This window comes from Pseudophryne corroboree, chromosome 1 (genome assembly GCF_028390025.1).
Source record: "Pseudophryne corroboree isolate aPseCor3 chromosome 1, aPseCor3.hap2, whole genome shotgun sequence".
Lineage (NCBI taxonomy): Eukaryota > Metazoa > Chordata > Amphibia > Anura > Myobatrachidae > Pseudophryne > Pseudophryne corroboree.
The window spans coordinates 821906162-821933683 of record NC_086444.1 but is presented as its reverse complement, the minus strand read 5'-3'; the positions used below and the strand labels follow the sequence as shown (position 1 = coordinate 821933683).

The window sequence follows — 27522 nt, the reverse complement described above, 5'->3', positions numbered from 1 at the left end:
TCATCGGGTGCCCCTCCCAGCCCCCTGGAAAGGTGGGCAAGTCTCCTGCAGCGCCGCAGCTCCACCGCAACCCCCCTCCGCTGCCCATTTGTAATATCGGTACTGTTTAGCATGGGCGTGGACACGGTGACGCAAAGGCAAGCACCACACCCCCTGTGCACGCCCCCATGTGACATCACGACCATCCTCCCCGTTCCCTGCTGAGGGGGCAGCCAGAAAGTCGGCAATCCTGAGTTACAGGCTGGGGGGTAAATGTATTAATGGTTGTTATGGGCGAGAAGCAGTATCATGTGCACCGATACTGCTTCTTCCCCATGTATTACAGCGGCGGTGCGGGCACAGTGACAGGTGCACTATGCACCCCTGTCCATTTCGATGCTGCTATCTAAAAGATAGCAGGTCAATATGAGGGGGCAATGTATTAACGGTCAGCATCGCTGATGCGTTGTGAGCTCAGGGGGGCTTTGCCGGATGTTTATACATCTTGTCGATGTCTCTTCCTGCTTTGCTACTATAATACATTTACCACTGGGTTTGAAAAATGAGTGGCTGGTGCGTTATCACCTTCCACTTTATCATTTCTCCAGGCTTAATACATCTGCCCCTTAAGTCTCTGACAAATCTGGAAAAATGTCTCGCCCAAATCCTACCCTGATCTGCAGATGTCATGCCCATTTCACATGAGGCGACGCCTCTTTTACAACTTGTTATTACTATCACTTGTGTATTACCATGGTGCTTTCCCTTAGATTATAAAATTGGGAGGCGTAAATGTCTTGAGAATAAAATAAATAAAAATTGTCAATATCAATGGATAGTAACATTAATTTTACCATATATGGAAGGAGAGGGTTTTCTTATCACAAATGCAAATATAATTATTTCCAAATTTTGTATTAAAAAAAGATGCATATATATTTTTGTTTTTACAACATTTTTAACATTATAGGGGGAATTTAATTGAACACATCGGACGCAATGTACTGTTCCAGAACAGTACATTGCACCTGCCAACATTGCACGTTTTCTTGCAGTTGGCCCTAGCGTATATGGGCGATATGTGCGTAGCCGGGCACCATGGCGATGCTTGGTCTGTACTCCACAAGTAATTACATTTCCAGCTGTCAAAACATTTCTCTATAAAGTGTCTGAGAATGTGCAAAATGTGATAACAAAACATGTTCATGGGGATACTACATGGTGTGCATTAAAGAGTTAACGACTAACTGTATTCTGTCACTATCCTAAATGTTGTGGATAGCATGTGGCAATATGTGGATATAAAAAGCATGCACATGCACTCTCCACTGCAAATAAGAGAATAAGAGCAGTTTATTGTTTTCATACTGCAACAACATGTGTTCATTAATGTTTTGGCTTCAATATTGGTTAAATATCTCTTATGTGCAACCTTCTTTTAGGTATCACAAACATTTTACATCACCATCAATAAAGTGGATGACTCTTTACCCGTGGTCCAGAATTTAGGAATGAGGGTGCAGGAAGGTGTTCGGAAAACTATCACAGAATTTGAGCTGAAGGCTACGGATGCTGACACAGAGGTAGGAGACTTAAGGTCACAGGCCACTAGTCACAGTAAATGTGGGTTGTTGTTTGGTGACGAAACTGCACTGTGACCCTGTAATGAATAAAAACGTTCTTCCTATGACTTTTAGAAATTTTTAGAGATACAGAAAACCGAATAAGCATACAACATTGTCGCCAAATATATTAACTCCTTTACAAACAAAAATAATTTCCTCCTTAACCACTTAACTGACCATAATTTTTTCAATAAGTCATCTCACCAATAGTTTATTTAAAAAAAAAAAAGTAATTTTTGTTTAATAACATTAAAATATTTTTTGTAAGATAAATATGGCTAGGGGTGTTTAGCACACTCCCGTGTAAATACATAGTATCTAAGGTTGAAAACCTATTTGTGGTCTCCTATGCATGATTATTTTGTATAAAATTTTGACTGAAGTTGCTGACTGCCGTTCCGATTAACCCCTCTTTTTTTATAATAACCATAGTGCGTGACTGTGCCCCGTAACGCTGGATATCCTTATCCATTAGGAATTTATCTAACCCATTCTTAAAGGTGTTGACTGAGTTGGCCATTACAACTCCCTCAGGCAGGGAATTCCAAACACGTATCGTCCTTACCGTAAAAAAGCCTTTACGCCGTATTGTGTGGAATCTCCTCTCCTCTAACCTGAGCGAGTGTCCACGAGTTCTGTGTTGATCTAACCAAAAACAGGTCCTGCGCAAGATCTGTATATTGTCCCCTTATATATTTGTAAATGTTGATCATTTCCCCTCTTAATCTCCTCTTTTACAGTGTAAACATGCCTAGTCTTGCAAACCTTTCCTCGTTTTCCAGCGTCTCCATACCCTTAATTAGTTTGGTCGCCCGCCTTTGAACCTTTTCTAGCTCCAGGATATCCTTTTTGTAGTAAGGTGCCCAGAATTGTACACAGTATTCAAGGTGTGGCCTCACAAGTGATTTATATAACGGAAGTATAATACTCTCGTCCCTAGCATCAATTCCCCGTTTTATGCATGCTAATATCTTATTAGCCTTCTTTGCTGCAGTCCTACTTTGGGTACTACTGCTTAGTTTGCTATCTATGAGGACACCTAAGTCCTTTTCCAGTACAGAATCCCCTAATTTTACCCCATTTAGTAGGTAGGTGTTATTTTTGTTCTTGTTACCACAGTGCATTACCTTACACTTGTCTGTATTGAAGCGCATTCTCCATTTCGCTGCCCAAGCTTCTAATTTAACTAAGTCATTCTGAAGCGACTCAGCATCCCCCTCCGCATTTATAACTTTACACAATTTGGTATCATCTGCAAAAATTGACACCATGCTCTCTAGACCTTCTGTTAGGTCGTTAATGAAAATATTGAACAATAGCGGTCCTAATATTGAGCCTTGCGGCACACCACTTAGCACTTCAGTCCAAGTTGAAAAAGATCCATTAACCACAATGAGCTGCTCCCTATTATCTAACCAGTTTTTGACCCAAGTGCATATTGTGCTTCCTAGCCCTGATTCTTGTAGCTTGTAGATAAGTCTCATGTGTGGTACAGTATCGAACACTTTGGCAAAATCTAAAAAGATTACATCCACCTCTTTACCCTGATCTAGGTTTGCACTTACTGTTTCATAAAAGCCAAGTAAGTTGGTTTGACAGGATCTGTGCTTCATAAACCCATGTTGATTCCTTTTAATGACCTTATTGACTTCAAGGAACTTCTGAATACTATCTCTTAGAATACCTTCCAATACTTTCCCCACTATAGATGTAAGACTAACTGGTCTATAATTACCCGGTTCAGCTTTACTTCCCTTTTTGAATATAGGCACTACTTCCGCTATACGCCAGTCTTTGGGAACCATACCTGATATTACTGAATCCTTAAAGATCAAAAATAGCGGTTTTGCAAGTTCAGAATGAAGCTCCATTAGAACCCTTGGGTGAATACCATCGGGACCTGGTGACTTACTAATCTTTAAATGTTTTAATCGGTCACAGACTACTTCCTCGCTTAAATAAGTACCTATCAGTGGGATATTCTCATTATTGAGATTATATGTTAGTCCCTGAATTGGGTCCTCTCTAGTAAATACTGTTGAAAAAAACTCATTTAGTGTGTCCGCTATGTCATTATAATTTTTGCTTAAGACTCCCAACTTGTCTTTTAAAGGGCCTATACTCTCCTTCTTTAATCTCTTGCTATTAATGTATTTAAAGAATTATTTTGGGATTCGCTTTGCTTTCCTTTGCTACTAGTTTTTCAGTTTCTACTTTAGCCGCTCTTATTTCCTTTTTGCGTATTTTGTTACATTCCTTATAGTGCTGAAATGACTCTGCTTCCCCGTCAGATTTGTATTTTTTAAATGCTCGCCTTTTCTTGCCCATAAGTTCCTTAATCACATTGTAATTTTACCCCCCTCCCCCACCAGTGACAATAAGTGCCACAGTGGCATTGCCTCTAACTCCCACAGTGGTAATTGATCCCCTAATGACATGTTACCCCCCATTCCCGTGTCCACAGATACCAGATAAATAGCCCCCTTTATACTCAGTGGCAGTAAACCTACCTTGTCTATAAATCCCCACCAACTCCCAGTGGCAAAAAAAATCCTTTCTGCCATTCCCATCCCTTTCCTATTTGGGAATCCAGATTACCCCAGATAGATGATCTCTTTGATGCAGTTTTTTTTTTTCAATTATTGTTACAACTCACCAACAGTTGGATGTACCTCCAAGTCACCTGATTAGGCCAACTGCTGCACTCAGGATGTAGCACCTGCCCAAATTAATGTACAAGGGCGGTTCAATAAGTAAGGTAACAAGAACTCTCACGTGTGTAATGTTCTCTATTTCTTTCTAATTTCCCGACAGGCCAGAGCAGGTAGGCCACAGCTTCCCCTCACGGCCATCAGACAGCCTCATGTCAGTCATCTGTCTCAATTTAAGTTGCAATTTGGCAGGGCTGGTAGAAACATGGTCAAACATTGAAGGGCATAGTAAGCTGGATAGCCAGCATGTTAGGAATCGTACAGGACAATGAGGCCAATTTCATTTTTTTTATGGGATGCCAGCGGTCAGAATAGCGACATCGGTATCCCGACCACCATTTTCTCGATATTTTGTTGGGATTCCGGCAGGATTCTGTCGGGATTTTGAATGCCGGGATAGCAACTACATTCCTTTAATTGTATGTGTATGCACATATACTCACAGAAATACATATATTTGTATGCTCCTTATTGTGTTCCATCCCCCCATCTGTAAATTCATTACTAACTCCCCTCCTCCTCCATTTGTACTGTATTGTGCCTTGGTGCCTGTGTTTTCCTTATTATGCTGTTTACAAGTGCAATCCACCCATCGGGCTGTAAGGTCTGTACTGTCTGTAGTTCCGCAGATCCCCCATGGGTTACTTACCTTAAGTTGTTTTCTTGGATTTCCCTCTGCATTGGCAGGATACCTCTTGCGGGCTGCAGCAGCATTACAGCGACGCTGTGGGTGCAGATACAGTATGTAGTCAGGTGATGCTTGCTGCTAGAGCGCCGGGATCCAAAGGCCTAGAGGAGGTGCATCAGGGCTATGAGGAGCAGCCATGGGGTCGCCCCTCGGGAGTCATAGTTACATCCGCCTCCTATGTGCCGTAACATGACTTGATGTTACACGTGACAGCATGGAGGAAGCACTGAGACACTATGTGGTACAGCTTGATAGTGGCAGCTGCGCCTGATTAGACCCACAGCAGCAGCCAGCACAGTGTAAAAGGAGGAGGCCACATATAGAGACATCCTTCATTTTTCTTCTGTGGCGCCCTCCACGGGCTGGCACCCCTAGGCAGCCGCCTAAAGCTACCTAATGGTAGAGCCGCCCTGTCCCCATTGCATATTAGTTGTGGATGCCTTAGGAATGGAGATCGCTCTATGAGAATCTGGCCATTTTCACCAGGAATACATTAGTGGTTTGATATAGACTTGATTGAGAACCTTCTACTCCCACATATAATCTCTGTGAATGGTCTGACCAAATTATTTTCTGATCTTAATTTAATAGTTTGGTATGCTAAGTGGAATGTTACATTAAATGCCTTATTTAATGCTGGTGGGCTTAACTATTTTACTCATTTAAGAGACTAATATCACCTTTCTTCCAATAAATTTTCTAAATATCTTTAAGAGATGGCTGTCATCTCTCCCTAAATACCACTTCTGCTATGCAGTCCACTTCACTGCTTGGTTTAACGCTTACTACGAGTACTGGTAAAGCCAGCATCATCTTCTGACATAAATATTTGACATGTACAAATTAAATGGCAACTCAATCTCCATAAATTATTATTGGTCAATGTGAATGTGTATTTGTTGCCCAGCGCATGTCCAATTGTCTCTGCCACATGGAAATTCTGGTAAAACTGTCTTATCTGCATAAATCTAAGCTTTGCTGGCATTAGTGCGATGAAGTAGGGGGCATTTTTCATGTCTTTTAGGGAAGCTCTGTATTCCAAACTCTGTGGGAGGACTTTAGTCTCCATAGTGCTTCATGCAATTGTCTGCCCCTCTGCTGCCTGGGCTTTACCTCGTTTGCAACCCTCTCACATCCCGCAGTGTGATAGTTATATTCTTGGCAATGATTTCATAATTACTAGGACCACCATAGCCCAACATTGGATAAAACACTGTAACCTTCTGTTGCTGAAGTCATTTGTAAGATTCAGTTCAGTTTTGAGTTGGAAATACTTGGCCTACCTTATTCTATTTCTGACTAAATGGTTACCTAACCTTGGGGATAATTCAGATCTGATCGCAGTAGCAAATCTGTTAGCTAATGGGCAAAACCATGTGCACTGAAGGGGGGGTAGATATAACATTTGCAGAGAGAGTTAGATTTGGGTGGGTTATATTGTTTCTGTGCAGGGTAAATACTGGCTGCTGCTTTATTTTTACACTGCAATTTAGATATCAGTTTGAACACACCTCACCCAAATCTAACTCTCTCTGCACATATCTGCCCCCCCCCCCCCCTGCAGTGCACATGGTTTTACCCATTAGCTAACAAATTTGCTGCTGCAATCAGATCTGATTTAGGCCCCTTGTCTTCTTTGCTGATGTAAAGGAGTCAAATCTAATTTAGTCTGTTCATTTGAATGCAGCTTTTCATCCTCTCTACCCATCACATAGACTTACCACTCTACACCTTGTGAAAATTACCCATTGCTTGGCTGGTGATGGATTATGATGCTCCCCACTTTTTTTCCCTGCTCTTCCAAAACCTTTAATGTAGCTTTATCCTTCCCTTTATGTATCCTCCCAGTAAGATAAAGTTTCAATAAACTTCTTAAATATTACGAAATAAAAACTTTAGAACACAACCTTTTTTATATTTGTTTTTCTTTTCTTTTTTGTTCAATTCTAATTGTAAGAAACTGGAATATAACAACAATCGCACTTACCCCTCCTTCCAGTTCTGCAATAGTTGGTATTAGTGGATTTACTGTATTATGTTCAGAAAAATACTCATTTACCATGTTTATAGCTTAGGTAAAAGAAGGTGACCTTCTTTTCTAAAACAGGCAGAATCTGTCACTTTCACCATTATTCAAACACCTCGTTATGGAGTTATTGAAAGAAGCATCAATGGCCAGAGTTACCGTCAGACCTCCATCTTTACAATGGATGATATCTACCAGAATCGGATCAGCTACAATCATGATGGTAGTAATACACTGAAGGACCGGTTTTCCTTCACTGTATCAGATGGAACCAACCAATTATTCATTGCGGAAGACGGCGGAAAAGAGGTAACACTTGGTTATCAGCATTTACTTATTAATCATTTTTAAAGTTTATATGAATGCTAGACTCAGTACTACATTCCATTCAGTCTAGACCAATAGTAGATTACTAGTCACAATCAGTGGTGAATTTCCCACTAGGCATTGAGGTGGGGCAGCACAGCATACTCACTTGCATGAGAGCCCTGCTAGGCTGTTGGCCAGATGAGGCCGGGTGATTTTTTTGGTCTTTTATTTTTTGATCATCACAACCTATTTTTTTATTTTGTAACTGGCGAAGGAAAAGGGGGCAATGGTCAGTAAATTGTGGCGGGAGGTTTGAGGTTGGTGCTGCTTTGGCAGTTGGGAGGCTCCCAACATGAAAGTGGCAGTGACATGATGGGGGGGGGGGGGGGGCGCGGGGGAGAGGGGCAACTGATAATGTTGTGTCTAGTTGTGGCCTGACCCCTAAATTTGCCACTGGTCAAAATAAAATCACTCAAACCAAACCAGTAAAATACACTATATGGACAAAAGTATTTGGCCACACCTCTAATTATTGAATTCAGGTGTTTCAATCAGACCCATTGCCACAGGTGTAAAAAATCAAGCACCTAGCCATGTAGTCTCCGTTTGCAAACATTTGTGATACAAAATAGGCCATTCTGAAGAGCTTTGTGACTTCATGCGTGGTACTGTGATAGGATTCCACCTCTGCAATCAGACGGTTTATGAAATTTCATCCCTACTGGATATTCCAAGGTGAACTGTAAGTAATATTATTAGAAAGTAGAAGCATTTAGCAACTCAGCTACGTTGTAGAAGACCACGTAAAATCACAGAGCAGGGTCAACGACTGCTAAGGCGCATTGTGCGCAAAAGTTACCAACTCTCTGCTGATTCCATAGCTGAAGAGTTCTGAACTTCCACTGGCATTAATGTAAGCACAAAAACTGTGCTGCTGGAGCTTAATATAATGGTTTTCAATGACCGAACACCTGCATGCAAGCCTCACATCACCAAGTCCAATGACAAGCATCGACACTAGACTAGACTGTGGAGCAGTGGAAATATGTTCTGTGGGTTGATAAATCACGCTTCTCTGTATGGCAGTCGGATGGGTGAGTCTAGGTTTGGCAGATGTCGGGAGAACATTTCCTGCCTGACACATTGTACCAACTATGAAGTTTGGTGGAGGAAGGATAATGGTATGGGATTGTTTTTCAGGGTTCGGGTTAGGCCCATTATCTTCAGTGAAGGGCAATCTAAATGCTTCAGCATACCAAGACTTTTTGGACAATGCTGTGCTTCCAACTTTGTGGCAACAGTTTGGGGAAGGCCCTTTTCTATTCCAACTTGACTGTGCCCCAGTGCACAAAGCAAGGACTTCTAAAGAGATGGTTTGATGAGTTCGGTGTGGAAGAACTTGACTGGCCCACACAGAGCCCTGCCCTCAACCCTATCGAGTACCTTTGTGATGAACTGGAATGGAGATTGCGAGCCAGGCTTGTCGTCCAACATCACGTCATAAAAGCCAACCTGTGGCTCTCCAGCTGTTGTGAAACTACACATGCCAGCATGCCTTGCCACAGTTTTAGCATTCCCTAATAGCAAAACTGTGGCAGGGCATGCTGGGATGTGTAGTTTCACATCAGCTGAAGAGCCACAGGTTGGGTCATGCCTGCTCTACAAAATGAATGGGCACAAATTCCCACAGAAATACTCCAAAATCTTGTGGAAAGCCTTCCAAGAAAATTGGAAGCTATTATAACTGCAAAAGGGGGTACCAATTCCATATTAAAGTATATGTATTTGAATACAATGTTATTACAGTGCCTGTTGGTGTAATGGTCAGGTATCCAAATATTTTTGTCAATATCGTGTATATATTGATACATGTGTCCTTTCATCGCCACTAGCTTTTTCTAAATAGTAAACATTGAAGTGGGAACTGTGTCAGGCTCATATATCTTTCAATCATGGTTTCAGATTGTAACTGCAATTCCTCAGAGATTTAAGGTAGATATCCTTCCAGTTGATGATGGAACACCAAGAATTGTTACCAATTTGGGTCTCCAGTGGTTGGAATACATGGATGGCAAGGTACACTAGCTATAATATTCAGTTATAGTGGTGTTAATTATCTTTTTTCTGTTGATGAGGTAATCTGTCCAAATAGATCACACTCCCACCCACTGTCTGATCCACCAGTGATTCATTGATTGCAGTCTACAAACGGGTGGCACTCAATATACTGGCTGCCAGGATCCCGGCGCTCAGCATACTGGCCCCGGGATCCCGACCGCAGGTATACCGACAACTATTCTCCCCCTTGGGGTGTCCAGGATACCCCTGGAGGGAGAATAAATAACGTGGCACCCGCTGGTATGCTGGGCACCGGGATCCTGACAGCCAGCCACTTATAGTACACCCCTACAAACTACCCCTTTTGTAATTTCACTAATTTGTGATTATTTGAAACTGATGGTTTTCACTTCACTTGCAGCTGTACTATAGATTAAACACTCAACAGTTGATCATGAATCTTTTCCTTAAAGCAGTAATCCAGTGAAAATGTGTGTGTGTTAACATATATCACAGTAGCAAGAAGTAAGAAGAATAGCATTTTTTTGGGCTTATTTGTCCAGTCTGATATTAGTGATTTAGGGGACTATTCATAAAGCAGAGAAATGCTTCGTACTATTCACAGACCAGGTTAAGGCAGAGAAGTCCTTGACTTCTTCAGCAGCACCCCCACTCCGTGGCTGAATCGCATCACCATATTTTAGTATGGTGAGTGCGATTCATGAAGGAATGGAAAGCTCAACTTTCCGCTTCTCCGTGGACTTCAGATTCACCATTGCAGGATGGCGCAACCTGAACATCAGTGCAGAGACAGCAGGAAAGCTCAATGCTTCCCGGCTCTCTGTCCCGCACCCATGCTGGCCCCGCCCCCTAACTTCCAAGCAGCCCCTGCAGCCTCCCGGGAGGTCAGCTGTAGACACATGCGCAGACAGACCCGTGGGCTAACTCCGGGCATCACAAAGGGACCGCCTGGAGAAGACCTCACTGCTGTACCGCAGGATATCGGAAAGTATTGCTGGAGAGGTGAGTAAACATGAATTTCTACTTATTACAGCTATATATTGCATTGAACCGATGAGATGTATAGTAATAAGTAGCAATTCATTTTTAGTGTTTTACGTGAATGGACCCCTTTCCATTTCACAGTGTAATTTGTAGTGAGCAGCGATGCTTTGGAACACTTCTCTGGACTGTCATATCTCCCCCTCCTCCATTCTCTGTCATCACATGAGTTGTTAGACATATGTGCTTAATGAAAACCTATGGTAGAAATCTGCTTTAAGTTCTGTGTGTATATAGAATTCATTATAGCCTTTACTGTTGCTGGAATCTTAACGTTGGCTACTATCTTACAGTATGTCAAATATTTCTTGAACAGTGGTTTTTGTATGTACTTTTATCTATTCTTTGTAATTATGTTGTAATTCCTCCTTATGAAGTATCGTAGAGTCTCAGTGTTATTTGTATTATCTCTAGGCTTTAAATTACATTACCAAAAAGGAACTAATGACCATAGACCCAGATACGGATGACAAACAACTTATATATGAAATCTTAAGTGGACCCATGCATGGTTATTTAGAGAACAAGCTAAGACCTGGAATATTCCTCACTACATTTACACAAGGTATTTACACTTTAATATCGTATGTATCACCAGCATAAGACAGCACAGTCACTCTGTTAAGTGCATTTATTTAAACTGGGGGTTTACGTGCATATTGTGCAGTGTGTATGACCGATATCGTGTGTAACCTGGTGCATTCTAATGAAGGATGAAACAAGAGATCGTTCCGTCATTCATTAAATTGTCTAGTGTATACCAGCAGTCTCCCATGGTCTGGGGCGAAGGGAAATCGCCTCGACCATCAGCATAAAGGTTGGTCGTACTAATGTGTACCTGGAAATAGGTTCACATTCATATTTGTTTGATAATATTGCTCTGAATATATGCATCTGTATGAATTACAAATGTGCTTCTGCTTTCACACCAGAGGACATAAACCTGGGCTTAATCCGTTATATTTTGCGCGAGGAGAAGCACAAGGAAACAACGGATAACTTTAAGTTTCTTGTGAAGGACACTAAGCCCAACGTGGTCAGTGACAACATGTTCCACATCCAGTGGTCTCTGATCAGCTTTACACACGTTAGGTAAGTCTGTGACTAGACATGTCTACAGCAGGTCTGGTAATGGTCTTCAGTCAAAGGCCTGCATATTAAAGGGAATTTAGATGGACTTCTGATACAAGTAAATATGCCCATCTAGAACATACAATTGTGTCCTTAATAAAGTCTCCTTTGCTGAACTGTAATAGACAATGTAAGTGAGAATGAGGCTACTGTGTGCATTGCTTACTGGTACACATAGCATCTAAAGCTACCTTGGACCTCTTATGCAGTCTCTGCCATAAGTTGTTTTGGTAATCAATCATCTGTGGCAGGGAATATTTGATGGTATAAAACAATTACAAATTATCTGGCTCATTCTTTTATGGGTAACAAAATTCTATAAATATGTTTGTACTGTAAAGAAGAGTAAAGTAACCAAATACTAACCGGAGACAACAGTAAAATATGGTAAATAAAAGTTTGCTATGATGTGACACCTAAGCAACACTACACCCTACTGCAAACATTAATGCTATGAGAAATATCTTGTTATCCAGATGATGTCTGTATGTGATCTGATTATCGTGGTTTTCAGTATATGACTTGGGAAAAGGTTTCCAGAGAAAACGAAGGAATTTCAGTTTTTTAGGCTAAATAGATGTACTGTAATAAAGGTTCTAATCAAATTGTGGTCATGTAATGATTTTGTATAAGGATCTAACACCTTTATTAGATATTGGGTATTGTGATGAAGATTACATAAAGCAATAAGGTACAACCTTCATATTATTCCTTCTCCCTAATGGCACCTTCCAGGAAGTTTTTTCTTCTGATGAAGTAAAAAACTTGTTAGGAATCACAATATGTGCTCTTGATACTTGAATCTGTCATTTGTCATAGAGATAAGACCTTGCAGAGAACAAATAACAGTTTGACAGAAAATATCTGTTTTATCTATACAGTTTGGGCTTCATATAATTTACAGCCGCCATTTCCTGTAGAATAAAAGCAATGTCCTACATGGAATATTATGCCGCACACAGTTTGTACTCCCCAAGATGATACATAAATTATTGTTTCAGACTTTCCTGTAATCTTCTGGTATGTTGGAACTCTGCAAAACAATAACCTAATACCATATACACACTGGAGTGGCATTAGTGCAATGAATTTGCCATAGGTTTGTTGTTACTTATATGTTCTATAGTTTTTGGTGCTCACTTGGACCTCACGTTTGGATCTCTCTGTAAGCTTCTACAACACTTTTACCTGCATGGGTGGATAGAACATACCATGTTTCAAAAATTGTTATGTTACCATAGCATTAGCAAACAGCAGAAGTGGTGATGGTGGCAACAGAAGTAATTGTTTCGGGTGCTACATCATGCTAGTGAAACACATGCAAATATTGCCAGTGGGAATTTGCAGCCTTTATGCTACAGTGACGCTGGTCATTGTAATTGTTATTTTAAATCTCAAGAAAATTGTATAGATTAATTGAAAATATGAATTGAAAATGAAAAGTGGCCAGTTCCATTAAAATACACACAACTGTACACGCCACCTTTATCTTTCAGTTGTTGTGAAGGATGCTTATAAAATTGGGGCTTAGTAAGAGTTGCACTAACAAATTGCACTAACAGTTTTACACAAAGGGGGTAATTCCAAGTTGATCGCAGCAGGAATTTAGTTAGCAATTGGGCAAAACCATGTGCAGTGCAGGGGAGGCAGATTTAACATGTGCAGAGAGAGTTAGATTTGGGTGGGTTATTTTATTTCTGTGCAGGGTAAATCCTGGCTGCTTTATTTTTACACTGCAAATTAGATTGCAGATTGAACACACCACACCCAAATCTAACTCTCTCTGCACATGTTAAATCTGCCTCCCCTGCAGTGCACATGGTTTTGCCCAGTTGCTAACTAAATTCCTGCTGCGATCAACTTGGAATTACCCCCCCATGTGTTCTTGTTTTTATACTGTGTCTGCATACAGAAAACTGTATGGCTATGTCGGTTATTATGTATTTTAAATGTATGTCTCTGTGTGCTTAGAAAGAGGAAAGAGAATGGAGGAAGCATGACAGTATTGGTACTGGTATATCTATAATTGGTGCATGGTGTGCAGTGCACATGGGCTCCTGCATCCAGAGGGGCCACCACCTCTCACCCTGCACCCATTTATAGTTTCTCTGACGTCCTAGTGGATGCTGGGAACTCCGTAAGGACCATGGGGAATAGACGGGCTCCGCAGGAGACTGGGCACTCTAAAAAAAGATTAGGTACTATCTGGTGTGCACTGGCTCCTCCCTCTATGCCCCTCCTCCAGACCTCAGTTAGAATCTGTGCCCGGCCAGAGCTGGGTGCTCCTAGTGGGCTCTCCTGAGCTTACTAGAAAAGAAAGTATTTATTAGGTTTTTTATTTTCAGTGAGCTTCTGCTGGCAACAGACTCTCTGCTACGAGGGACTGAGGGGAGAGAAGCAAACCTACCTGCTTGCAGCTAGCTTGTGCTTCTTAGGCTACTGGACACTATTAGCTCCAGAGGGTTCGAACACAGGCACCTGTCCTCGATCGTCCGTTCCCGGAGCCGCGCCGCCGTCCCCCTTGCAGAGCCAGAAGAACAGAAGCTGGAAGACGACGAAATCGGCGGCTGAAGACTCCTGTCTTCATTAAGGTAGCGCACAGCACCGCAGCTGTGCGCCATTGCTCCCAGCACATTTACACACTCCGGTCACTGTAGGGTGCAGGGCGCTGGGGGGGGGGCTTCCTGGGCTGCAATTGAGGTACCTTTGGCACAAAAACATACATATATACAGTCTAGCACTATATATATGTAAAAACCCCCGCCATTTTTTACATGAAATGCGGGACAGAAGCCCGCCACTGAGGGGGCGGGGCCTTCTTCCTCAGCACACCAGCGCCATTTTCCCTTCACAGCTCCGCTGGAAGCAGCTCCCCAGGCTCTCCCCTGCAGTATCCAGGTACAAGACGGGTTAAAAAGAGAGGGGGGACACATATATGTAGGCGCAAATCAATACAAAAAAGCAGCTATTGGGAAAATCACTTATTAGCAGTGAAAATCCCTGTGTTATATAGCGCTGTGGTGTGTGCTGGCATACTCTCTCTCTGTCTCCCCAAAGGACTTTGTTGGGGTCCTGTCCTCAGTCTGAGCATTCCCTGTGTGTGTGCGGTGTGTCGGTACGGCTGTGTCGACATGTTTGATGAGGAAGGTTACGTGGAGGCGGAGCAAGGGCAGATAAGTGTGGTATCGCCCCCGTCGGGGCCGACACCTGATTGGATGGATATGTGGAAGGTCTTAAATGACAATGTAAACTCCTTACATAAAAGGTTTGATGATGCTGCAACCTTGGGACAGCCGGGGTCTCAGCCCGCGCCTACCCAGGCGTCTCAGAAGCCGTCAGGGGCTCATAAACGCCCTCTATCTCAGATGGTTGACACAGATGCCGACTCCAGTGTCGACGATGATGAGGCACATTTACAGTCTAAAATGACCAAGGCCATCCGATACATGATTATTGCAATGAAAGATGTATTACACATTTCTGAGAGTAACCCGGTTAATACCAAGAGGGTTTATATGTTTGGGGAGAAAAAGCAACCAGTGACTTTTCCCCGATCTGATGAATTAAATGAATTGTGTGAAGAAGCGTGGAGTTCCCCTGATAAGAAATTAGTGATTTCTAAGAGGTTACTGATGGCGTACCCTTTCCCGCCAACGGACAGGTTACGTTGGGAAACATCCCCTAGGGTGGACAAGGCGCTGACACGCTTATCTAAAAAGGTGGCCCTGCCGTCTCAGGATACGGCCGCCTTAAAGGAGCCTGCGGATAGAAAGCAGGAAGCTATCCTGAAGTCAGTGTATACACACTCTGGTACTCTACTGAGACCTGCTATTGCTTCAGCCTGGATGTGTAGTGCTGTAGCAGCGTGGACAGATACTCTGTTAGACGACATAGATTCCCTCGACAGAGATACTGTTTTGCTAACCCTGGGCCATATCAAAGACGTCGTCTTATATATGCGAGATGCTCAGAGGGACATTTGCCTGCTGGGCTCTAGAATTAATGCTATGTCCATTTCTGCCAGGAGGGTCTTATGGACTCGGCAATGGACAGGAGATGCTGATTCTAAAAAACACATGGAGGTTTTGCCATATAAGGGTGAGGAGTTGTTTGGGGACGGTCTGTCGGACCTCGTGTCTACAGCGACAGCTGGAAAGTCCACTTTCTTGCCTCAGGTTTCCTCACAGCCTAAGAAAGCACCGTATTATCAAATGCAGTCCTTTCGTTCCCAAAAAGGCAAGAGGGTCAGGGGTGCATCCTTTCTTGCCAGAGGCAGGGGTAGAGGTAAGAAGCTGCACCATGCAGCAAGTTCCCAGGAACAAAAATCCTCCCCTGCTTCCACTAAGTCCACCGCATGACGTTGGGGCTCCACAGGCGGAGCCAGGTGCGGTGGGGGCGCGTCTCCGAAACTTCAGCAGCCAGTGGATTCGTTCACAGGTGGATCTCTGGGCTATACAAATTGTATCTCAGGGATACAAGCTGGAATTCGAAGTGACTCCCCCCCCCGCAGTTACCTCAAATCAGCCTTGCCAGCTTCCCCCATGGAAAGGGAGGTAGTGCTGGAGGAATTCACAAGCTGTACCTCCAGCAAGTGATTGTCAGGATCCCCCTCCTTCAACAGGGAAGGGGTTACTATTCCACAATGTTTGTGGTACCGAAACCGGACGGTTCGGTGAGACCCATTCTGAATCTAAAGTCCTTGAACACTTATATAAAGAAATTCAAGTTCAAAATGGAATTGCTCAGAGCGGTTATTGCAAGCCTGGAAGAGGGGGATTTTATGGTGTCGCTGGACATCAAAGATGCTTACTTGCATGTCCCCATTTACCCACCTCACCAGGTGTACCTCAGATTTGTGGTACAGGACTGTCATTACCAGTTCCAGACGTTGCCGTTTGGCCTGTCCACGGCACCGAGAATATTTACCAAGGTAATGGCCGAAATGATGATACTCCTTCGGCAGAAGGGAGTTATAATTATCCCGTACTTGGATGATCTCCTCATAAAGGCGAGGTCCAGGGAGCAGTTGTTGATCAGCGTAACACTCTTATCAGGAAGTGTTACTACAGCACGGCTGGATTCTGAATGTTCCAAAGTCGTAGCTGATTCCTACGACGCGTCTGCTTTTCCTGGGCATGATTCTGGACACAGAACAGAAGAAGGTGTTTCTCCCGGTGGAGAAGGCCCAGGAATTAGCATCTCTGGTCAGGGACCTCCTGAAACCAAAACAGGTATTGGTGCATCACTGCACGCAAGTCCTGGGAAAGATGGTGGCTTCATACGAAGCCATTCCCTTCGGCAGGTTCCATGCAAGGATCTTTCAGTGGGATCTGTTGGACAAGTGGTCCGGATCGCATCTTCAGATGCATCGGCTGATCACCCTGTCCCCCAGGGCCAGGGTGTCTCTTCTGTGGTGGCTGCAGAGTGCTCACCTTCTCGAGGGCCGCAGGTTCGGCATACAGGACTGGGTCCTGGTGACCACGGATGCAAGCCTCCGAGGGTGGGGGGCAGTCACTCAGGGAAGAAACTTCCAAGGACTGTGGTCAAGTCTGGAGACTTCTCTACACATAAATATACTGGAATTAAGGGCCATTTACAACGCCCTGAGTCAAGCAGAGCCCCTGCTTCGAAACCGGCCAGTGCTGATTCAGTCAGACAACATCACGGCGGTCGTCCATGTAAACCGCCAGGGCGGCACAAGAAGCAGGATGGCAATGGCGGACTTGCTGCAACAAGGGCCCTGTCTGTTCCAAGACTTACCGCGGCTGCGTTTGACGGCATGGCGGTTGAACGCCGGATCCTAGCGGAAAAAGGCATTCCGGATGAAGTTATTCCTACGCTGATAAAAGCTAGGAAAGACGTGACAGCAAAACATTATCACCGTATATGGCGGAAGTATGTTGCTTGGTGTGAGGCCAGGAAGGCCCCTACAGAGGAATTCCAGCAGGGTCGATTCCTGCACTTTCTACAGTCAGGGGTGACTATGGGCCTAAAATTGGGGTCCATAAAGGTCCAGATTTCGGCCCTATCCATTTTCTTTCATAAAGAACTGGCTTCACTGCCTGAGGTTCAGACATTTGTTAAGGGAGTGCTGCATATTCAGCCCCCTTTTGTGCCACCAGTGGCACCCTGGGATCTTAATGTTGTGTTGGATTTCCTGAAATCCCACTGGTTTGAGCCACTTAAGACCGTGGAACTAAAGTATCTCACGTGGAAAGTGGTCATGCTGTTGGCCTTAGCATCGGCTAGGCGTGTGTCGGAATTGGCGGCTTTGTCATGTAAATGCCCTTATCTGATCTTCCATATGGACAGGGCAGAATTGAGGACTCGTCCCCAATTTCTCCCAAAGGTGGTGTCATCGTTTCATTTGAACCAACCTATTGTGGTGCCTGCGGCTACTCGGGACTTGGAGGACTCCAAGTTGCTGGACGTAGTCAGGGCTTTGAAAATATATGTTTCCAGAACGGCTGGAGTCAGGTAGACTGACTCACTGTTTATCTTGCATGCACCCAACAAGCTGGGTGCTCCTGCTTCAAAGCAAACTATTGCTCGCTGGGTCTGTAGCACGATTCAGCAGGCTCATTCTGTGGCTGGATTGCCGCATCCAAAATCGGTAAAAGCCCATTCCACAAGGAAGGTGGGCTCTTCTTGGGCGGCTGCCCGAGGGGTCTCGGCATTACAGCTTTGCCGAGCTGCTACTTGGTCGGGTTCAAACACATTTGCAAAGTTCTACAAGTTTGATACCCTGGCTGAAGAGGACCTTGTGTTTGCTCATTCGGTGCTGCAGAGTCATCCGCACTCTCCCGCCCGTTTGGTAGCTTTGGTATAATCCCCATGGTCCTTACGGAGTTCCCAGCATCCAATAGGGCGTCAGAGAAAATAAGAATTTACTCACCGGTAATTCTATTTCTCGTAGTCCGTAGTGGATGCTGGGCGCCCGTCCCAAGTGCGGACTCTCTGCAATATGTGTATATAGTTATTGCTTAAATAAGGGTTATTGTTATGAGCCATCCGTTGAGTGAGGCTCAGTTGTTGTTCATACTGTTAACTGGGTAAGGTTATCACATGTTGTACGGTGTGATTGGTGTGGCTGGTATGGGTCTTACCCTGGATTCAAAATTTCCTTTCCTTGTAATGTCAGCTCTTCCGAGCACAGTTTCCCTAACTGAGGTCTGGAGGAGGGGCATAGAGGGAGGAGCCAGTGCACACCAGATAGTACCTAATCTTTTTTTAGAGTGCCCAGTCTCCTGCGGAGCCCGTCTATTCCCCATGGTCCTTACGGAGTTCCCAGCATCCACTACGGACTACGAGAAATAGAATTACCGGTGAGTAAATTCTTATTTTTACTCACCTCTCTGCCATCTAGTCCAGCATTGCCTGGCGGTCCAGAGCTGTAGAGCAGCAAAGATCACAGGGAAAATGGCATGGTGGCTTTTCCCAGTGATTTGCACATGAGCAGTAGAGAAGCCCCCAGGAACAAGGGGCTGGTACCATCTTCCCGGAGACCTGCTGCCAGAGAAGAGGGAGTCCGCACGAAGCCTGCACGCGGGAACTCTCCTTTCTTAAACGGCCCCTGAGTACTGGACAAGTACTGTAAGGGCATATTGCAGTAAAGGCCTCCTGCAGACCACAGACGACTCATATGTACCTATCAGGAGGAAGGTCACTTGCGGGTGTTTGACCCATGGGATAAAATAAGAGCAGATGATAATGACGTTTGGCAGCTATGGAGAATTCAATTGTTTGAAAAGTCAGTTGGGTGTCTGTTTTTTTCCTATCTAATAGACAGGAAAAAAACACCCAACTGACTTTTCAAACAATTGAACTGATTGTATTGTTTTGTGAAACTGCAGCATTTACTGAAGTAAGCCAGGTGCTTATACTACTGTTCTCTCCTGACATCAACCTGCCACATATACTACTGTTCTCTCCTGACATCAACCTGCCACATATACTACTGTTCTCTCCTGACGTGAACCTGCCACATATACTACTGTTCTCTCCTGACGTGAACCTGCCACATATACTACCATTCTCTCCTGACGTGAACCTGCCACATATACTACCGTTCTCCTGACATCAACCTGCCACATATACTACTGTTCTCTCCTGACATCAACCTGCCACATATACTACTGTTCTCTCCTGACGTGAACCTGCCACATATACTACCATTCTCTCCTGACGTGAACCTGCCACATATACTACTGTTCTCTCCTGACGTGAACCTGCCACATATACTACTGTTCTCTCCTGACGTGAACCTGCCACATATACTACTGTTCTCTCCTGACGTGAACCTGCCACATATACTACTGTTTTCTCCTGACATCAACCTGCCACATATACTACTGTTTTCTCCTGACATCAACCTGCCACATATACTACCGTTCTCTCCTGACATCAACCTGCCACATACACTACTGTTCTCTCCTGACGTGAACCTGCCACATATACTACCGTTCTCTCCTGACATGAACCTGCCACATATACTACTGTTCTCTCCTGACGTGAACCTGCCACATATACTACCGTTCTCTCCTGATGTGAACCTGCCACATATACTACCGTTCTCTCCTGACGTGAACCTGCCACATATACTACTGTTCTCTCCTGACGTGAACCTGCCACATATACTACTGTTCTCTCCTGATGTGAACCTGCCACATATACTACTGTTCTCTCCTGACGTGAATCTGCCACATATATTACTGTTTTCTCCTGACATCAACCTGCCACATATACTACTGTTTTCTCCTGACATCAACCTGCCACATATATTACCGTTCTCTCCTGACATCAACCTGCCACATATACTACTGTTATCTCCTGACGTGAACCTGCCACATATACTACCGTTCTCTCCTGACGTGAACCTGCCACATATACTACCGTTCTCTCCTGACGTGAACCTGCCACATATACTACTGTTCTCTCCTGACGTGAACCTGCCACATATACTACTGTTCTCTCCTGACGTGAACCTGCCACATATACTACTGTTCTCTCCTGATGTGAACCTGCCACATATACTACTGTTCTCTCCTGATGTGAACCTGCCACATATACTACTGTTCTCTCCTGATGTGAACCTGCCACATATACTACTGTTTTCTCCTGACATCAACCTGCCACATATACTACCGTTCTCTCCTGACGTGAACCTGTCACATATACTACCGTTCTCTCCTGACGTGAACCTGCCACATAAGCTAGCCTTACAGAGTTGGACGCATCATGTGGTTATCTCACCCCAAGCTTCATGGTTGATCCTGCCAGTAGCGTATGCATGTCTCAGAGCTTAAGCCATGCAGATGGAAGTACAGTACACATGGCCGACATAATTAAACTGCGAATGGCTTATTAATTAAGCAAAATGCATTCAACTCAGTATGAGTCCCATAATGTTTGTTGCTAATTATGAGGTGTAGCAGAGCAGGATTATAGATACTTATTCTGCTCTCACTGGCATTTAGAGTGAATTAATGATACAAGCAAAATACCTGTTTAATTCAGTATGTAAAATGTTTTCTATGTTTAATTATAAATAATGATTTTATGATCATATGATGACAAATATTGATTTACCTTTTGTGATTACCGTTTATGAATCTTTTATGAAATTGCTATTGAGGGTTTTGCATTTTAAACAGCTCATCATAATATCCCTTTCACATCGCAAAAATAACCCGGTATCGACCCGGCATATTACCGGGTCGACACGGGTCAGTGTGCGAAGTGTAAGGGGCCTTGGAGAATTCCCGGGTCACCTGATCCGGTAATTCAACCCTGATAATAAGAAGGGTTATTCATTCCTGGGTTGAATACCGGGTCAGTGGCAGTGTAAACGGGTTCCCAGGTTGATGCGACCCGGGACCCGTTTACTACATAGGGAGAGGCGGCGCGGAGATGTGCTTATCTCTCAGCACCGCTGCCGGCTCCGCCCCCCGCCGCTATGGTGCCCGGTATATTGCTGGGTTTCCAAATCCCGGGTGGGATCCGGCATTGGAGATGTGAAAGGGGTACAAGTTTGTTTAGAAAGTTCCCATGTTGATTGGAGTGCCCTACCATCATTCTTAAGGTGGGTATGCACTAGGCAATGTGCTCGGTGAGCGACATCGCCTAATGTTTCCCCTCCTGGGCCGCCCAACAGCGATATCGCATAGTGACTTCATGTCGCGGCCGACTAGAGCATGCAGCTTTGGTCCGAAGTGAGCTGCATGCCAGCTGAGACTGACGGTGGTTAACGACCCGCGGGGCCGCAAATCACTCATCGCCAGCTGCGATGTAGAAAACTCAGGAGGGGGAAAATGAGCTATGTAGTAAACTCAAGAGGGGGAAAATGAGCTATATCATTTACTACTAAAGTCATTGCACAGGTTAAAATGCAGAAAGTGCTATATATATTTACTTACTAGCCTTTGTTTATATAGCACCAGAATATTATACGGTGTTTTACACACAAAACTGAATCATTAATATCAGTCCCTGCCCCAGTGGAGCTTACAAAACTTACAAAATGTATTCCCTACCACATGTCACACTCACAAGGGCTTTTTTTACTCAAAAGTCAATTAACCTATATTTTAGAATGTGATTGGAAGCTGGGATACATAGGACAGTTCCATGGTCAGGATCAAACATCTGGCCCCATCACTGTGAGGCAGTGATGCTGCCCACTGTGCCACTAACAGAAACATACATAGCTATAACATACCATTAGCATAAAGTGATTGTCCATTTTGGCATCCTCATGAGAGACGATCCGTTTTCCAGTTATCCACAATCTGTTTTTGCCTGGTGAAAATGGCCGAATATTGGGTATCCTATTACAGGCCGTTTACATCAGGCGAAAATGGACCCACGATTGCGCAATAACACATCGTGCTCCAGCAGCCGCTTATCGTGGATTATGCTTCGGGTGCCTCAGGCACCCGAAGCATAATCCGTGGTAAGTACCAGCATCAGGGGTGGAGCACGCCGCATCGGGGCTAATAGGATAGCTCCCGGCGACCACAGCTCATCGACCACAGGTAATTGGATAGCCTCCTTAAAGGGAGTATACAGAAGCACCAATTAGAGAGTATACTCTATTTGACTACTTGACTTCTGTTAAATTTCTTTTATCCTTTTTGTCTTTAATAACAGAATGAGTGTAAAGATTTGTATATTCTACTTGGTGTAGAGATTATATATGGTGGCTAATGAAGGTTGCCCTATAAAGAGTATTGGTGTAAAGAAGGAGAACTGTCTAGTGACAGAGGTTTTTTATGTTAACAGTTACAATGTGAGTGAACAGGCGGGATCCATCAGCGTGACTGTAAAGAGGACCGGGAACCTTAACCAATATGCAATAGTATTATGCCGCACAGAACAGGGAACTGCTACGTCCAGCTCCAGTGTGGGATCTAGACCCGGGCAACAGGACTATGTGGAATATGCTGGACAGGTAAATATTTACTAACTTTGTGCAGGGGTGTTTTAAGAATTGAAGGGGTCCTGTGTACAAGTTATTTGTATGGGTCAAACTCTTCCCATATTTATGAAACCTACTGAAACATGATGTACACAGATCTCAGCCTATTTATGGCTCACTACATGCCTGTGGCATCATAAATAAATACAGACAGATCACATAAATCCTACACTGCCCGGAACTGGGGAGGAGATTTATCAACGCTTTGGAGGGGATAGAGAGAGATAAAGTACTGCCAACCAATCAACTGTCATTTTACCGGCTGCAGAGTAGACGTATCATCGGATGTCATGGGGCTTACTGGTAATTGAGCACATTATGTGCTGCAGTTACTGCTTCCCCCTATGTATTAATGTAGACATTTGTGCAAATTGATGGGGATGCTATGCGCCATTGTCATTATCAGTGCTAATATCTTCAAGATAGGGGCAATGTGCCAGTAAATGTATGAATGGTCAGTGTCACTGTCCGCTCCGATGGCTGCAGCTATCGATTTTGACAGTTCAGCTGTCGTTGTCGCGCCACAGCAGTGTCCCTGGCTGTCGGAATATGCAACCAGGGACTGTGCTTACAGAAACTCATAAGGTTGTTTTTTTTTCTGTAAAGCCACTGGGGAATTAATGACGGCACACGCACAGATTCACTGCAAGTGCTGGTCAGATGCCGAAAGAGTGCGGTTCACCAGACAGGTGAATTAACATTCTCTTTCTTTGGAAAAACACAATATTACATCCTGATGAAGTCTGGACCTACTTCACCACGATAAATGGGCGAACCAGGTACAGACAAATAACGATAAGCATTGATCATACATCTACACCTCCATTTGAAAAAAGACAGGTTCCGATTGGTTGGAACAGATCTCTCTCTAAGCTTTGCTAAATCTCCCCCTAAGAATGATGTGCAATGAACACTATGTATGTGCAGAAGGTTTCCGCAGCTACACCTGCAAATGCCACAGTAAAGGGAGTGCAGTTAGTGCATACATAGGCCAGTCAGATGAGAGACAAGATGGTTACCTACCAACAGTGGCTTAGCATATAAATAAAGAAAGTCTTTGGTGCTGTACAAAACAAGCAAGTCCATTAACGGGTATGTCCTCATACATCTGTGCTGCAGTCACAGCAAACAGCCCCTCATGACACGCTAGGGTCCGTGAGGATCTTCTAGAATCTTCATGTGTCTTTTTTTTATTCTTTGTTTTTGTTGTTGAAAATGTGTCTTAGTTGCAACGCAATGCAACTAGAATGTTATATATAATAATTTGATGTACGACACTTGTATATCTGCGTGACTGAGTCTCTGAATCTGTATAAAGCTTGTTTCCAATACAAATTCTGTTCTGCTCCTTATACAGACTCAGTCGCACACAATATACAAGTGTCGCATATCAAATTAATCAGCACAGTCTCATGGGGCATCCTAATCTCATTGTAGTGCGACTAAGACACAATTTTGTCAAACAAAGATGCCCAAGGTTAGTAGCGCTGCATAGCGTATAAAGGCTAGATGTATGAGGGCACATCTGTATGTTGTACAGAAAGATTTTCAGAAAATGGCTGGTGAAAACTCTCCATTCTACATGCAGGATGTATGTCGCGGGGCCCCTCTGACTCTAGGACCTAGAGTGTTGCCACATTTTTATTTTCCGGTTTCCAAACATGGCATGACCAGGAGTGTGGCCAAAACCACACTTTATATGCCAGAGCCCCCTCATGCCCCTTTATATGCCTCAGAGGCACCCTTATGTTATTATATGCCATACAAAGCCCTTTATAATTCCAGAGCCTTCTTATTTATGTCCTTTTAAATGCCAGCCTCAGAGTCCCTTATCATGCCCCCCCCCCCCCATTTGTTTGATTTATAAACATTGTTCTTAGAGATAAGATATACATACAAGTATAAACAAACATGACCCGCCAGCGCCAAAAAGAGATGTACAAAGGAAACACAGTCTCAAACATGAACAAACAAACATAGGTGTGTGTAGAAAGCATACAGTACATTTTCAAATAAAAACCATAGAATTATAGAAGGGAATAAAAACCAGGAAGGGAAGAAATGAAAAAGCAAGAGAAAGGAAGCCTTATAATGTCCCTTTAAATCACGGCCCACCTCTCCCTCAGGCCTGTCACACATTCCATGTCAGTGTCCAGACTGGTATAAATAAGGTCTGGGGACGCTGTACACATTGGATCAGTAGCAGCAGACATTGGGAAGGGGCAGGCGGGTCTGGTAGCTTAAACACCACCAATGGTGGCAGACATATAGTAAAACATGGGCATGGACACTGGAGTGATGATGGTGATCTTCTTACTTGTAATCCCTCCTTTGAGGTTTCCAACAGAGACTCCCACCACCTCCTTTCCCCCACCATTTGTAGAGATCAGCCTAGCTGCAGTGTCTCCACAGCATCACTCTTCTCCGTTAGCTGGCCGTTACACACACTCTCCTTCATATCCCCATGTCACCCCATAAACCATCCCCTCCCCCAGACAGTACATGAGTTTTAAGTATAATTAGTGACAGAGAGTGAGGAACAAAAACTCCATCACATACAATGGTGTGGCAGACTGTAGAAGCCTGATGCGAGTTATATTGTGTTTGGCTGTCAGCTGAGCAGCGCCATTGTTAAATTGTATATCTTAATCTGCGCAAGCGCAGTCTTGCGCATACACACCTCATTATTGGCGCTGAGCAGACACCAATATCGGAGCTCCTTCACAGCCAGCATGTTATCAGCTGAGCCACACACCCCGCAGACTCTCTCCACACTGACTACAGGATGCAGGTGTATGAGGGCCATGACGGGCGGGCTGTAGGAGGACATAGACGACCAGGAGGTGTGCCATGGGTTGGTATGGGCGTAATGCAGGCAGACGTAAGCAGAGCTGCGGCGACTCAAGAATTCTGGACACACAGGCATGTGCAGTGACCGGCCTTTTCATTACTGGACTGTTGTGGGAATCTTGGATTGGTGGTAACCCTACCTACCCCCATTGTATATACGCCACTGGCTTGTGTCTACATAATATTCTACAGACAACCTATGTCCCCACTAGCCCAGTAAGTGAATTAGCCCATTTTACAAGAGTCATGAATGAGTCCTGATGTTTCTGTGATACAAATAATCATCTATCTATGTAGGGCTGCTATTGGTCCAGGTGCTCCCTTCCTTTACCCACATCCCCACACACAATAAAGCAGCAAACTAGACCATCTGAATGGGGATGGAGTAGGTAAAGAGAGCCACCTTTATTAATGCAACCAAGCCCAAAACAAATAAAACAAGGGTCTTCTTGTTTTTGTTATGCAGAATTGCTTAATTGCTATAACTGCTGCGCAGTACAGCCTACCACCTGAGGTGAGGTTACTGACCTTGCTTCATGGAAGAAAAACGCCTGAGTCTGTTTAAAACAAGAAGCATTCTGTTGGACCTCAATATCTGCAATGTTATTTTTTTCTGGTTAGCCCTTAGCTTAGCTGGGAGACATTAATTTTGCCGGCTGTTGGGATTCCGGCTGTCAGGAGACAGACGCCGATATCCTGACACCTAGTGAAATACCGGCGGACGGAATCCCGACCGCCCATTAGCTATATTATTTTTTAATGTAGTGTTGCTTTTACTACAAAGAAATAGCCACTGCCACATGCTGTATGTACTGTAGTTATGGGAAAAGCCTCTAGACTTTCAGCAGCTATAGACTATGGGCATAATTCAGACCTGATCGCTCGCTTGAGGTTTTTTGCACTGCTACGAACAGATAGTCACCGCCCATAGGGGAGTGTATTTTCGCTTTGCAAGTGTGCAAACGCATGTGTTGCAGAGATGTACAAACAGACTTACAGGACTTACTCGGCCGCTGCGAACACTTCAGCCTGTCCGGGACCGGAATTGACGTCAGGAACCCTCCCTGCAAACGCATGGACACGCCTGCGTTTTTCCAACCACTCCCAGAAAACAGTCAGTTACCAACCACAAACGGCTTCATCGTGTCAATCTCCTTGCGATCGCCTGTGCGAATGGATTCTTCGCACAAACCCATCGCTGAGCGGCGATCCTCTTTGTACCTGTGCGACGTGTATGTACCGCAATGCGCAGTTCTGACCTGATCGCAGCGCTGCAAAAAACACTAGCGAGTGATCAGGTCTGAATTACCCCCTATGTCTTTGTAAATCCCGGTACATAATTTGCAGCTGTGGAGTACAGCTCATACATCAACATTTAATTAAGCATTAATTTATTCAATGTCCAAAATGGCAAATACTATTTTTAGTAAACTGTATGTTAGTTTTGCACAGCAACAGCTTATTTTCTACGTAGTGTCTAAAATATTGACACTTTATTTTGTTCTGTATAATTATCTTTTCTTCTTTGTTATATAAATGCATTACAGCCAAATACCAGCTTGCCTAAGAAAACTCATATAAAAACTTTGAGTGGGTATAATTAAAGT

At 44.0% G+C, this 27522-nt stretch overlaps 1 protein-coding gene across 1 annotated transcript in view; it reads left to right on the top strand.

Moving 5' to 3' along the window:
• Positions 1-27522, top strand: part of FRAS1 (Fraser extracellular matrix complex subunit 1) — an 887592-nt gene that overhangs the window by 791754 nt on the left and 68316 nt on the right. Inside the window, exons 49-54 of the mRNA XM_063919583.1 lie at positions 1422-1562; positions 7111-7338; positions 9301-9414; positions 10873-11023; positions 11391-11550; positions 22870-23038. Coding sequence (XP_063775653.1) covers positions 1422-1562; positions 7111-7338; positions 9301-9414; positions 10873-11023; positions 11391-11550; positions 22870-23038 — 963 coding nt within the window. The remainder of the gene's footprint in view (positions 1-1421; positions 1563-7110; positions 7339-9300; positions 9415-10872; positions 11024-11390; positions 11551-22869; positions 23039-27522) is intronic.